Below are 15,767 nucleotides of genomic sequence, written 5' to 3'. Positions count from 1 at the left end.
AAAGATTCCCAACTTCAAAAGTCTGAAAGGCATTAATAAAGCCAACGTAAAATGTCATACTTTGCTCGCAGCACATTGAACTTTTGGTAGCTAGCAGTATTTTAGCAGAATTTGGTAAGGCGGTTTTATGAGCACCATGTTGCACAGTAGTAGGTAAGGGTGTGGTTGTGCCCGGTAATTTATCTCAGTTCTGTTTACTGAAATGTAAAGAAGGGACTGAAACACCAGACACAGCTGTCCTTAAAGGGGTTATCCAGCGCTACAAAAACATGGCCACTTTTACCCCTCTCTTGTCTCCAGTTCAGGTGTGGTTTGCAATTAAGCTACATTTACTTCAATGGAACCGAGTCCCAAACCCCACCCAATCTGGACTCGAGAGGGGAAAAAGTGGCCATGTTTTTGTAGCGCTGGATAACCCCTTTAAGGATGTTTATGGACCCTCAAATATTGAGCTATAAAACAGCTCAATTATTATTTTTTTTGGCCAACCTATACAACAGTGATGGCAGATGGGGAACAAGGTTCTGGACAAAGATAAAGGACTTCTAAATGTTATTTCTTTCTGCTGGGAATGTCTAAAATGTACTTAGAAGAACTGGGAGTTAAGAGGCAATAAATGGTGTAGACTCTTGAGCAATTACCAATTTTGCCCTTCTGATTTGGCCTTGAATGTGTGAATGTATTATATATACACACACAATCGCACATAATATTAATATGGTGGAATGAGTAACATTGATTTTCTCATGACAATGGGACCCATCAAGGGGTTATGAATATTAAAAGCAAATGAGCGGTCAGTTCTTGCAGGTAACGTGCTGGAAGCATAGTAAAGCACAAACGGTCTAAGGAAATTTGTCAAGAGCCAGATTGCAGTGGCCAGATGCCACCTCCAAAGTATTGTCTTATCGGGTGTTTATAGCAGACAGTAACGGTTTCTTACCAAAAGTGGTTCAAAGGAGGACGAGTTGTGAGAGGGTCATGGATGCTCAAGGCTAGTTAATATGTATACAGAGTGAAGGCCAGCTGGTCTGGTCTGGTCACATATAAGAGCTACTGTAGAAAAAAATGCCGTAAAAGTTCATGCTAGCTACAGCTACCCGTGTATGGGTCTTCATGGCTACAGAAAGGTTAGGGCCCATGCTGAAGCCTGTTCACTGCCAGAAGAGCCTACAATAGACATGTCAGCATCAGAACTTGACCATGGAGCGATGGAAGAAGGTGGCTTAGTTTGATAAATGACTTTTTTCTTTTCAATCATGTAGAAGGCCGAATCGGTTAGTGAGGAAGCAATGACACTATGTACTATGGGAATAGGAAACCTTTCCCCTGGCATTTATAAGGATGGCACTAACTACCTTAAAGGGGTATTCAAAAAAAAAAAAAAAAATTAAATAAACTACCACCCCAAGATAGATAACTTACTAATGCAGTATTATCACTAGTAGTACTGGACTCAGCGCAATTTTGCATGATTTACCCAATGGGAAGTTGAAAATAGAAGAACTACAAAAGGCGTTTTGTCGCCAGCTCCCTGACTCCTCCCTCTCTCCATTATCCTTCGATGTCACAGGAGGCTTGGCTGGATTTGGTCTCTGAGATTAAGCCCCACCCCCTGAGTGGTGTCACAGCCTCTGACCAGCCCCCCGTCCAGATGATGACTTGGCTGTAAAAATTTTCCAGACCTCAACCCGATTGAACAGGTAATGCTGCTGACCTGAGTTTACTTTCTTCAAATTTCCCATAGCAGCATGGGCTGCCACTATGGGCTCCTGTGGAATTGCTAAGCCCACTAAAATGATACTTTAATTTGATACTTTGCTCTGATGTAAATTTGCAGAGAAAGGCATGCTGACTTATACTGTGGTCCAGACCTACTAAGTTCGGTGGGCCAACCATAGTTAACTATTGACTACATTCAGTCCATTTACAAGCATATACTCTTATCCTGCAGGATGGCGACCATCATCATGCACTCCTGCAAACTAAAAGGTATATGCATGGAAGGCTTGTAGAAAAAAATTAGTATACGTTGACATACCTTACTGCCCATATGCTAAGACCCTGTGCAGGTCTTTTGCTCTACATTGACCTGATTGTTTGGCCATGCAGTGGCAACAGTACTTGGTTGAATAAAGTTCTCTAGCCTCTTTGATGTACTTTCCTCGTGGCATTTTTAACATTTCTAAAGAATGGTTGCATTTTTTAATAAACTTTTCTATTAAGAAAATGCACCATCAACAACCTACCATGGAAAGAGTACAACTCTTCGAAACAAATATTAGAAACAGTAATTTAACTAAAACACAGGCCCAAACACAAAGCTATGAATTTGTTTCTGCACTGCAGCTACAGGGCTCCCCCGAGTTCCAGAGAAGGCCAAGTAAATACTTTAGCATGAAGAAGCACGACGCCTGCGAGGCTCTGAACGCATACAAAGCCAGGGAGGCATAACTCACTGTTATAGTAAAAGAAATGATGAGATACATGATTATCAAGCACACACACGGTTCCAATTACCAGGCATTGCTGAGAAGTGAGTCATAGCATATCTGCAAGGTGCGTAACAACTTATCGGGACTTGTTAACCACCCACCATCCCACCAATCCCTCTCACCTTGTTTGTAGATCCCATAGAAAAATCAGAGGAGGTAGCTACAGCACCACACTGAAGACAAGGCTCTTTAGGGTAACCAACTTTATTCTTGTAGGGTAATAAGTTAAACTATTTACACAATACACAGTCACTCTTACACAAACAGATACTTATTGGCATAACTTTGAACCACATCTAAAAGTTTCTGCAAAGACACATTGTGGGTTTCTCTAAGCTCGAGAGGGGGCAGCCATTTTGAGCACATCCTCTCAAAGGTTTTAGCTCTCCCCAGAGAGCATTTACTAAGTTCTAAATATCCATATGTTTGGCATTATCTAAAGCTCTCTTTGCCACAACAGCCTTCAAGAACATGTGCAAATAACATTTTCTCAATTCCCAGAGCTGGGCCAAGAGTGAAAAAAACTAAGAAGTGCTAAACTAAGAGAAAGATGTATAAGTTAGTTAAAGTTTTCCGGGCACGTTTGAGCGTTCAGTCGCTGCTCTTTTTCCATAATGAGATTACAAAATGAAGTTTAGTAGAAACTTGCACTAATCCCTCAGCCACAGTCTGTATAGTTCCTGTGACAGTTCTGTAGCCGAGGCCGGCTGTGGTTTTTAACTCACATAGGATATCCAAAGACTTTTTTACACTTTCTTTAGGTTTTTTTTTTCTCTTATTTTAAAACAGGAGTATCTAACAGAAACCCTTATATTTGTAATCTACATCAGAGGGCATTCTATGCTAAATAGCTTAAACAGATCATGTGATACACTCCACAGTACCTTCCTGGGATCACATGCTCTCTTACAGCTCCCCATTTTTGTTCGGGCATCTAATAAAAACTATAGACTAGTATACCTATTTTTGAATCTGCTATACCATCCATGTATAGTAAGGGTAACATGAACAGCTCTAAACTTGACTTACAGTGGCCATACATTTTCAATAGCTATTTGGCTGATGGCTATTGATCCTGTTTCCCCATGGATATGCTTGCTTGGCCAATAGAGCCATGTTTTCAATGGGGAGATAAAAGAGAAAGCTGATGTCAGACTCCTCTGCGGGTGCTTTTTCTCTAGGGAAAACTGAAGGATAGCATGTTCAAATTTACACTATGTGTTGGGGGTTGATCCAGCAAGCCCCCATACACAGTCAGCCGGACCAGCCGTCCCCCCCCCCCCCCCCCCCATTCACTCTAATGTGTATGAAGGCTCTCAAAGTTCAATCATGTCTGTTGTGTCTCAATTTTATAGACAGTGATTTACCTTTAATGATAAATTATTGGTGACTAATAGGTAACAATGTAAATTTGCAGAGTTGGCTCTTTCTGCTATAGCTAATAAAACTATATAGAAGAAAATATAAAACTTTAACTAACCTGACACTGCGCTAATTTGGCTAACAAAGTGTTTTTTTTTTTCTTTTCTTAATATCCAACAAGAACAACCAAACCCACTATAAATATATATAAAAAAAAAAGCTTCCACCTAACAAAGGAGGATCCTTCCATTAAAGTCACCCTGCATTCTTGATCTTTAGAAGTAAAAAGGCAAGGGTGAGGAAATTTTGTGAGCCAGTCATATGATATGGGCATTACCCATGCCAAATGTTAGGTGGTTAGGGGCACTAGAACTTGGGATCTGCCCACTTGACAACATAAGCAATTGTTTAGAATAACAGTATATTCATTGCAAAATGCTTATTGCTTACACAAGCAATCATAACTTGTTTTCATTCACAGTTCTGAAAAGCAAGGAAACATAGTAAAGTGAACATCTCAGATGTGCTCTTAGAAGAATACGCATGCAGCCGTAGTGGGATCACTTATATTCTATAGGCCATACGCTCAAAAAATTAAATAAAGAACATCAGTTTTTTAAATGCCAAAAACCCATAGGAATAATTATGTTTTTTTTTTCAGTAAAATATCTTAAAATAATATAATTTCTGAGCAGAAGTTGCCATATAATGAGGAAATATGAGGCAGCTGTCTCCGGCAGCTGGGTTTGGGGGGCAGCCAAAATTAGGGAATCAATTTATAAGATGAACATTTTCTTCCTGCCTTAGTATAAATGAACAGTTTTTAATAATGACTTAATAGGACACAACAGCAATATAAATGTTTATAATTCTGGGTAAAGGATGGGAAAGATGCCATCTGCGATGAATCATCACAAGTATTATTAGGTCGACCACTATTTATGGTAAAAGGGCAAAAAGGAAGAAGGAAAAAAAAAAGTCAACTATGGGGGGATAGTACTGATGTGTACTGCTTTTAGGTTACGGCATATTCATAGTTTGTGTGTAAACAAAGCAAATACTAAAAGTTGACTAAAATTACAAAAACAGCGCCACTCTTGTTTAAAGATTATGTTTAGTATTGCAGGTCAGTCCCATTCACTTGAATGTGGTTGAGTTGCAATTACTGAACCAGCCTATGGACACTAATTTTCCACAACTTTATAATACAGGTTGTATTCAAGTACAGGGACTATAAGAGGAGGGTTTATCATAAGACTAAGGGCAGAATAGACTGCTACAAAATATATAGTTTTTAAGAATATGGCCTACAAGACTGTTCACACAAGGAACTGGAATCAGAATAAAATGGTTAACCAACGACACTAGAAGTTGTTTTGTTCTAGCGAGCATCTAATATCCTTGTGTGAACAATGTCATACAGCTCAATCATCACTACTAACCTTTCGTATGGTGAATTAGAAAAGAAGAGAAAGCTGTTCATATGTTTTTTTTTCTTTCAATAAACTATTAGAAAAATCCCATGCCAAACCATGGCAACACTACTGCCATTACATGGAAACTACGTCTAACCTGCCAAGTCACACAATACAAAACTTTCTTAGGTATCAACACAATACATAAACAGAGCTTGGTATGTGTGTATTCACACATATCATATCTCACTTGTATAGACACATAAATATCTTATAAAAAATAAAGTGCTTTCTAAAAGGTTCCGGCAAAGGAACATATAAAACATTGTACAACTGAAATAAAAAAAAAAAAAAAAAAAAACTAAAAAGAACAAAACAAGACAAAACCAAACAAGTAATACTACATCCAGCTTCAGTATAAACAATAACACAATATGTACAATCTCATGGGCATCCCGAGACAAACATCCCTTCATATACACGGTATATACATATATGCTGTTATCCTTGCTCAATATATTATAACAATATATATTTTACAATTTTTTTTTTTATACACAAGAAAACTTCTACAAAAGAGCAACAAAGACCGAGCAGACTAGCCCAAAAAGTAGAGCAGGCAAAGCGGGGGTTTTGGCTATGTTTCCATTCGATGGAAAGATTATCCAAAGGTCCTTTCTAGGGTGCAAAGCCTTCACGTCCTCCCAAGCACTCTGAGCCGCTGCCGTAAAGTTAGCGTCACTGGTTGTAAGCAAGTCAAAAACACAAGAATGGAAATAGATGTGCCTGACTTGGAACTTTTCAAGACATTTGGCAATGGCACTTTCCAGTGTGTATGATGAGCGTGACTGTCCAGGTGATGAGCTGGGTGAATTGTTACTGGTCACGGGGAGGGGCAGATGTCCGCCCTCGTCGATGCGTTCGCTGGATGGGCAGCCATTCATACACAGTTGTAAGTCTTGGCTTTCCTCGTAAGCCATAGCCAGTTCCTCCGGCATTCTAATTGCTAGAGTTAGATAGTTTCCGAGCTGCCGTACAATGACAGTTGTCCCAATGTATCTGGCGTGCATTTCAACATGCTTTCCACTGACTTTCTCTATAATCCGTAACGTTTTAGAGTCACCATCCCCGCCACTGGTTGTGCCGTCCACAAACGCTGCAGGCAGATCATCCGTCACAGCCTGGTACACCTTCTGATCCGTACAGTCTTGGTAAGATTTGAATATTATAGTTATCTAGAGCAAAACAGACAAAAAAAGAAAAAAGTTAAATATTTGTAAAATTTAATTTGCATTATATAAAGACAAAGCAGAGGTTACGGGAGATTGAGACATGTCCATAGCAAAGGAGAAGCAGCATGTGAACTGTGTCTGGGATTTCTAGTAATGTAAAGCTGAAATGAGCTCCGAAAGGGCTTTAGGGCCATTGCAGAGAGCTAGAATCCCTTTTAGTGTAGATCTGCTAATCACAACACATATTCTTCAATTTACTGTAAACTTTATAAGCCAGTTAGAGCATTTAAGGAGCCTTTGTGTCTTTTCGGTGGCCCAGCAAGAGATCCACCCAGTAGCAAATTTTTTAACAGTTTGGCTATTTGGTTCATGTGTTCCATTTAGCTTGTTACCAGAGGCCCCAGTTATCTATCTATCTATCTATCAATCAGTCTTATTCTCATAAACTATTCTAATAAAAAAAAAAAAAAATGGTACCCTCAACATACTAAGAGGTCCCAGGACCTCTATCACCAACCATCACAGACATATATAGGCAGCCATTTTATAAAAAAATTTGCTTTCTAAGTATCCACTTAATCCAGCACACCAAGCCCTATTTTTTTAGGCTGGCTTCACATGAGAGTATTTCAGACCCAAGACCTGGTCTTTAGAGCCACAGTCAGGCTGGGACATAAAGACACAATATGGACACATATACGCAACCGAAATATGCAGTGTGAAGCCTCCCCAAAGATATACGAATTACAGATTGCTCCAGTGAAGAGCTGTAAACTGAAGGGAAAAAAAACCTGATAACTGTTTAATTTCCCTGCAGTGCCCCCACAGGGGAAACTAAGCATTACACATGGGTAACCCCTTTAGGTAATATATGTTGGGTCCTCCATTGAGAGATGTTCTTATTAGCAGTTCTTTAGCTTATATATGGAAGTGCTCTAACATCCATAAAGGCAACTTATAATAAGTTCTAATGTTCTAAATCAGACAACCCCTTCAAGAGAATCTTATAAAAAAGTTTTTTTTTTTTTTTTTAAAACAACTTTGCATATGTCATTATCACATACAAATACTCTAAAGACTAGAGATATATGAAGTAATTCAGTGATCATGGAGAAAGACGTTGTTCTTGACTCCTTGTCACCAATCTTACAGAAGAACACTACAGTCCAGCCTATAGATAGAGACGTGGAGCAAACACAACTATAACAGGTGTATAGAGAACTGCACACTTTGTATTTTTCCAGGTAGATGGAAGTTGAATGTCTCGCCGCACATCAAGGATACAAGACCTGCAACATTCTCCTTCAGTTTACTCAACACCTGGGAGAGTGAAGTGATCTAACAGGAGCAGTCATAATGAGAGGCAAATGACAGGTCTCTCTATTTAATAGGTACCTTAGGCAAGCCGCAATCATAACATTAGTGCACTAAATTAGAGAATCAACTCTTCTCACAAAGCTGAGCAATTTGTCTGTTTGACAGCCGTGACTCATAAAAGTCTCTCAAGTGTATTCCTGTAGCTGAAATATAGGTTAGTGCAGAGCAGCAGGACACACGTTCCAACACGGACACAGGGTTTACACTCGGAAATAAATCAGTTCTTATTAGAAACCAAATTATCAAATGGGGAACAATCAGGTTTTCTGAACGCACATCCAGCTGTCTGGAATCATATAGGATGCGATTGCACTCTTTGCTTTATATCAGGGGTGTCCAACTCCGGCCCTCCGGCTGTTGCAAAACTACAATTCCCATCATGCCTGGGACAGCTAAAGCTTTGGCTGTCCCGGCACGATGGGAATTGTAGTTTTGCAACAGCTGGAGGGTCTGCGTTTGCCTGTGCTTTATATCATCATATATTCTGGATAGTATAACAGCAACATGTGATCTGAAATGGTAACTTAGTGCATTTCCATAACACCTAAGGTATCATATCTGCTTTCTTAAAGCAATAAATGCTTATAAAACTGGAGAAGCGTTGTAAGGCGCGAAACAGCTGTCACCTGACATCATCATGGTCGATTGGCGTCTTACCTGCTGAACTCTATGTGTTTATGGATACGGAAATAAACCAAGCACAATATTCTGCACAGATTGATGGTGAGTGCCGCCCCTTCTTTACATTGATAAAACTAACGTGGTACCAATCCCTTATTTCCTCATTTACTACAGGGCAACTCCAGTGAAATTTTTTTTCTTTCAAATCAAATGGTATCAGAAAGTGCCAGAGATCTGTAATTTACTTCTATTAAAAATCTCAAGTCATTCAGTACTTATCAGCCGCTGTATGTCATAGAAATAGACACAGAAATGTAGGGCATACAGCGGCTGATAAGTACTGAAAGACTTGAGATTTTTTTAATAGAATCAAAATTATTAATTTCTTGCACTTTGACACCAGTTGATTTGAAAGAAAAAAAAATTTCACAGGAGTTACCCTTTAATATCAATGTAAGCATACACATGTACTAGCTGTGGGCTGTATGCCTCCATACACACACTCAGCTAAGTGTTCATGTATTTTGAATGGAGGCGTAAGCTGCTGTCAGACTCCTCTGGTGGCATTGGCTTATCTCTCTGAAAACAAAAGGATTAAGCAGTTGAAATCCAACATGCCTGATTCTTCTCTTCCCCAATGTCTGTCGGGGGGAAAAGTTTGGAAACCTCAGTGCTCATGTTAGACAGCTGGCTCATCCCACTGAATTCTTTATTTTAACCATTTTCATATGAAATATAACAAAACCTTACATAGTCGCCTTGTGAGAAAATAAAGAAACAGGCAATGCCAAGCAAGGTAGCAAATGCAAAATTAAAGGGGCACTCCAGAGGAAAAAAAAATAGTTTTCAAATAAACTGGTGTCAGAAAGTTATACAGAATTGGAAATGTCTTTGATTTAAAAATCTCAAGTCTTCCAGTACTTATCAGCTGCTGTATGTCCTGTAGGAAGTGGTGTATTCTTTCAAGTCTGATAGAGTGTTCTCTGCTGCCACCTCTGTCCATGACAGAAAGCAGATGATGTTTCCTATGGGGATTTGCTACTGCTCCGGACAGTTCTGGTAACCGACAGAGGAGGCAGCAGAGAGCACTGTGTCAGATTGGAAAGAATACACCACTTCCTGCAGGTTATACAGCAGCTGATAAATACTGGAAGGCCACTATGACATTTTTATTCCTCTTGCCATATATAGAGTTGACAGAATTCTCTACCATGGGGCTATTGCCGTTGACCTCAAAATGTTGTTTTTTTTGCCTTCCCCTTGATAAATGAATGGTTGACCTTTTTTAACCTTATCAACTATGAAACTATGACAAGAGATTCTGGAAGGGATCCTTCTCTGAATAATAGAGTCCTAGTTGGGAGTTCTTCTTGTCCCAAGCCTGTTGGGTCAGCCAGACAGTGAGACCCCCCCCTTGATAGTACAGGGGGGTCCCAAGCACTACATCCCCTTTTATTACATCCATACGCCCCTAGCAGGCTTATCCAGATGATAAATACTTCTATTTCCTTTACATTCTCACTATATGGAAGTGTAAATCATTTCAACAGTTCTATAAATGTGTCTGGTATAATCATCCTTCAATTATTACTATCATGTTACAAATTGGGGCCTTACAGATTAGAAGCCGGGGTGGGACTGGGACATGAATTGTTACCACACGTCGTGTATTTGATGTATATAAACTGGGAGGGTTTCACCAGTGTCTGGTCAGAATTTACAACAGCTACAAAAGGTAATCCAAGGACACACTAACACAGTCATATGGGAATAATTATAGTTATTATTGTTTATTCATATTCTTCTATCTCACAAAGGGGATAGATACATCCAAGGACAAATACTACACTACAAACCAGGCATAGAAGTACTAATATATATATATATATGTATATGTACACACACACACACACACACACCATCTGTGATAGTACCGCAGCCATACCAGGAAGCCAATGTGCCTATAATAATAACCACTGGCACCTTACCTTTTTAAGTCATTTCTATTTAAGATAATGGATAAACATATCCCGTCATCTCCTTTGGGAGCGGCCTGATGGAAGCGATCTGCCAGTTTCCTGTTACACCACAGCAAGCAGATACAGATATGAAGACTGCAAACCAATAACCTTACAGTAATGTTACAAGGGCCCAGCATTTATCCTGACACAGGTCAAATCATCCTGCAGTATTATAGAATTTTTAAGAATTTTATTATGATTAAAATGAACATTTATTCTGGGTTCCTAGATTATATTTATAAAAATGCTAAATATGCTACTAGTAAGAACTACAGCAATGTTCTTTCTGTAATGGAAGATAGGGCCCGCTCTTCTCTTATGTAGTATAATGGATGACGGAACAGATCTAGCTGGCTATGCTGCCAGAAGCCTAAAGGGCCTATTCCACGGACCGATAATTGGCCGAATCGACTATCACTCTGTAGAATAGAGACAATAATCAGCCGATGATGGGGTCATCGGCTGATCGTTTATTTAGATTCAAACCTAAAACCATTGGGCACCGACCGCGCATCGCTGCGTGGAAAAGTGATGCGCGGCCGGCGACCGTCGATTCCACAAGTACCATACATTACCTAAGCATGGTTCAGGTCTTCTCCTGTGCTCTTTCTTCCTCCCGGTCCCACGCACAGCAGCAGCTTCGGTGCGGCCTGTCTTAGCTGACAGACCGTTCAGCCAATCACTGGCCAGGACCGCCGCGGCCAGTGATTGACTGAGCAGTCTGTCGGGACCGGAAGGAAGGAGCGCAGGAGAAGACCTGCAACATGGATAGGTAATGTATGGTGTTTAACAAGGGCTCCAAGGACATCGGTCCTTAGCGGCCTGCTTAACGATTATCGGGCCGCATAATAGGCCCAGTAAACGAGCGCCGATATAGCAGATCGGCGCTCGTTTACATTTATCGGGCCTGTGGAATAGGGCCCTAAGTGACATACTGTACTACCTAGCAAACACTGTCTAAAAATAGGAAACCATTTATTGTAGCAGATTCCCCCTTGAAAGGTATGGGGACCTTCATCAGAAAACAGAAAAAAAGACCACCTGGTCCATCTAGTCTGCCCTTTTAGTATTTCCCTTATCTTGGAATAGATATATGTTTATCCCAGGCAGGTTTACACTCTGTTATTGTAGATTTACCGACCACATCTGCTGGAAGTTTGTTCCAAGCATCTACTACTCTTTCAGTAAAGTCATATTTTCTCAGTGTTTCAGATTTTTCCCTTAACTGACGTCAGATTGTGCCCCCTTGTTCTTGTGTTCAGTTATTTTTTCTTTTCTTTTTTTTTTTTTTATTAAAACACTTCCCTCCTGAACCTTATTTAGGCCTTTAACATATTTAAAGGCTTCAATCACGTCCCCAACGCAGGAAAGGTTTTCTATGGGGATTTGTTACTGCTCTGGACAGTTCTTATCACAGACAGAGGTAGCAACATTGAGCACTGTCAAAACAGAAAATGCAACAGCAACCTACAGGTGCAAGTGCTTACCATATATACTTCCCTGCCATACACACAATAAAAACCTGCTCTATAGATATTAAAAAATGAGGATCTTAGCAAACTATTTGTTCAAACAGAGTGTACAATGTCACCACGTTAAGGTGTCCTCAGAGACATGGTCCTACTCTAGCATTCTCACACTAGCAATGGCCTCTTCTGGACTAAAGCCTACAACTGCACAACTTAAAGTGTACCAGTCGTTATAACATTCAAAATCTAAATCAACAGTAGATGTATATTGCAAACTTGCTTTATATAACATTTTTTTTTTAGTTATCATGGAAAACACAGCACTTCCTGTTTTCTGACTCTTTCCTGTTTTTTGAGGAAAAAAAACTGTCAGAAAACAGGAAGTCCTGTGTATCCCAGGCCATCTGAGCATTCACAGAGAGAAGGCAGTCATGTGACTGATGAACACATTGAGCCATGACTCTCTGTACTGTCCGGAATTCCTGTGTTTAGTCTGTGTTTTTTTTTTTATTTCAACCAGCACAAGTCAGAAACTCTGCCTTCTGGAGACTGGACATGGATTTCTGGTAAGTTCAGCTTTGTTTTACAGCATGATAACGAAAAAAAAAAAAAAATAATGAATGTATATTGCAAACTTGCTGTATTTCACATCTACTGTTGATTTAGATTTTGAAAATTATAACGACAGTGACACTTTAAGCCACATGCAACGTGCAACCTGCAGTGTGAACAGAGGCATAGAGGTGCTGCCAATTTTTTGCCAATTTTCTGTAGCATGGAGCACTGTGTCAGACTGGAAACAATTTACAAACCTGTATAAAGTTCCAGTTGATTATTCCCCTCCCTCCTCCGGAGTATATTTTTAACAAATGAATGCAGGATCAGACTGTGCAAGGTGTCTGTGTGGTCTGTAACCAGGACCTAAATGATCTGCATTAGAGCTTATATTAAAAAAAAAAAAAAAAAAAAAAAAAAAAAAAAAAAAAATAATGAGCAGCTGCAAATTTCCTTCTAATTCATTGGGGTATTAAATGGCAAAACTGCATATGACATAAGTAATCTATAACACTGAGTTCTATCATAGGTGTGTTGTCTTTAGACCGGCCTCCTCCTGATTAGACTGGGTGGCTCAGACGCTGACGCTCTCATACATGACCCCTATAGCGTCCTTGTTCATCAGACAAGCGTTCAGGTATTTGGCACGTTTGTGCCCTCCCAGTCTCATTTATTATTGATAAGCAGAATTGCTGTGTATTTAAAACATCGATGCTTATGTTAAGTTTCTTTCCCGGACGAGACGCTGCACTCATCCATTTTTAAACAATTTGCTCCTTGGCTTCTAACCAGCTGTGAAAACAGTAACATCAAGGTACAAAACAGAGTAATGTTTCAGGCCCTAGAACTCGACGTCAACCTCTATGGCCAATGCCCTAATATAGCAAGAAAATAACAAGAAACAAATGAGCTGGAAATTCTCATTACTATTCCATTAAAGAAACTTTTAGTAAATCTGGCGTTTTCAGACACAGACACACGGCACATTACCTGGAAGATTTAGAAAACTGTGAAAATGACTCTACTAACATGAAAACAATTATTCTCTCCATACAAAAAACCAATAAAGGCGACTATCTTCCCATAGGGAGATCCGCGTTGTTGTAAGCGTGCACGTTACACTGACACAATAAGAAAACATTTTGTTAATCTCTCCGACTTGTCAGTTTTACACAATTGTTATTGTTAGCGCAGTACAGCTAAGAGACTTATGTATTACACATGGTTGGGAAACGAAAAATAAATGCACATAAAATGCCGGGATTGTGGGGAGCAGAGTGGGAGAAAGTTTAATTTTAAACTTGGCACAAAGTAGGATGGAAAAGTTTACATAAAGTTCTCGAGCCCTGATGAAAACAGGCTGCGATGTGAGAGCACTGGAGTGAGGAGAGGGGAAACATGAGGGGAGATCCAGTGTGTGCCACCATAGTACAACCATGGTGTACAACTCCCTATACTGATCCTGTCGGCATAAAAATATAATAAATTATCTCACTATCTCTCTATACACACACAAACATAATATATATATATATATATATATATATATATATATATATATATATATATATAATCACAAATTATGGTATATTAATTTTACTTTTACTACAATTTATGAATACACGTGATTTATAATGTTTTTGGTATTCCGTAATGGCTTCAATACACAATAACTAGATCAATTGTGTCATACACAGTATTACTACTCCCTTATTACATAGTCACGCTGTATGACACCAGTTGCACATAGAACAGGATCAGCTCCATATTTCCCCAGCGAGGCACATGTAAGACACATGTCCTTTTACACACACAGATATCCAAACAATTTATCCAACAGATTTTTTTTTTAAGCCAAAGTCAGGAATGGATTTGAAGAGAAGATAAATCTCGGTCTTTCCTTTATGACCTGTTCTCTGTTTATAGTCTGTTTTTGGCTTAAAAAATCTATCAGATAAATTGGTCAGATATCTGTGTGTGTAAAATGACCCTTAGTAGATGAAATCAAGGTGCAAAAAATAAATAAATAGTATAGACTACAGCTTTGCATGCAGAAAAAGAAAGCCTCATGCATATGACTGCCCTACTTCTGGCTTTTGTATATCTGTCAGATTTCAGATAAGTCCAGCATCATGAAGTACAGATCTTAGTTGTCCCTTTACAGACAGCTCCTCCAGTGTCATTCTGTCACAAAAAATGTGGCCAATGCAATTTTTTTTGCCAGTTAAAATGCAGTTCAATAACAGATAACAGACGGGCCCCATTAAAAATTAAAAGTGGGGTCTGCTTCTTAGTTTTTTTTTTTTGTGTGTGTGCAGTAAACCTGCCACTGAACAGCTTCTGCGATAAGGCCCAGATGTGAACCTATGCAGTTTAAGTGTCGGCACACCGCCCTGTGTGCTGCAGAATCAAAAGAAAAGAGGTTGCGGCACTCACCAATTCTTGCAGACATGGTTATTTTATTCCAACGAAATAATACAGTAGGACACGTTTCGGCATAAAACCTCTTTACTACGGATGTTAACCTGGCCTAATAAAGTGATAATCTTGCCTGTCTCTGAAAGTGACCAATATGGCTTCACATTTCCATCCTGCAAAAGTATCGGCCACCACACAAAAAAAAAAACAAACAAACACACATTTGCCAAGCAATAAGTACTGCTCTAACATCTGAACTATTATATGGCCTATGGGTTATTCAGGATTCTAAAAACATAGCAGCTCCCTTGCAAAAACAGCGCCACACCTGCCCTCGGGTCATGTGTGTTATTGCAATTCGCCTCCATTCACTTCAATGGAACTGATCTGCAATACCACGCTCAAACATAGGACAAGAGTGGCGCTGTTTCTGTTAAAAAGCAACTATGTTTTTTGTTTTTTAATCCTGGATATCCCCTTTAAGGTGACAGACATGAATAAAGTTCGGAACATCACACTTCTCATCCTTTCATGTACGACGGAGCACGCAGAACCTACGACAAATTTGTAGACATGCTGGCCCAGGCATTAAATATCAGGAAATGTCTTCCCCATCTGGCCGCAATTACCATACTGGATAAGTGATCAACAAGTTCCAATGAATGTCTTTTTTTCTGTAATTACTTACACATCACAATGGGGTTAGGAAGCCAGCTGTAAAGTAAAAGAACTGCTGTATCCCAGGATGATTAGAAAAGCTCATTTTCTTCAATTAGAATCATTAAAGCAAGACATCTGTTCA

At 39.5% G+C, this 15,767-nt stretch overlaps 1 protein-coding gene across 2 annotated transcripts in view; it reads right to left on the bottom strand.

Annotated features, from left to right (window-relative positions):
• Positions 1-3,780: 3,780 nt before the first annotated feature.
• Positions 3,781-15,767, bottom strand: part of RGMB (repulsive guidance molecule BMP co-receptor b) — a 41,487-nt gene continuing 29,500 nt past the window's right edge. For both annotated transcript variants that reach the window (XM_069962960.1, XM_069962961.1), the window contains exon 3: positions 3,781-6,507. In XM_069962960.1, the coding sequence (XP_069819061.1) occupies positions 5,842-6,507 (666 nt within the window). In that variant the 3' untranslated portion in view covers positions 3,781-5,841. The remainder of the gene's footprint in view (positions 6,508-15,767) is intronic.

Source organism: Dendropsophus ebraccatus, chromosome 3, assembly GCF_027789765.1.
Source record: "Dendropsophus ebraccatus isolate aDenEbr1 chromosome 3, aDenEbr1.pat, whole genome shotgun sequence".
NCBI classification, from domain to species: Eukaryota; Metazoa; Chordata; class Amphibia; order Anura; family Hylidae; genus Dendropsophus; species Dendropsophus ebraccatus.
Note: the sequence above shows the minus strand (reverse complement) of the source record. Positions and strands in the feature narration are given on the sequence as shown.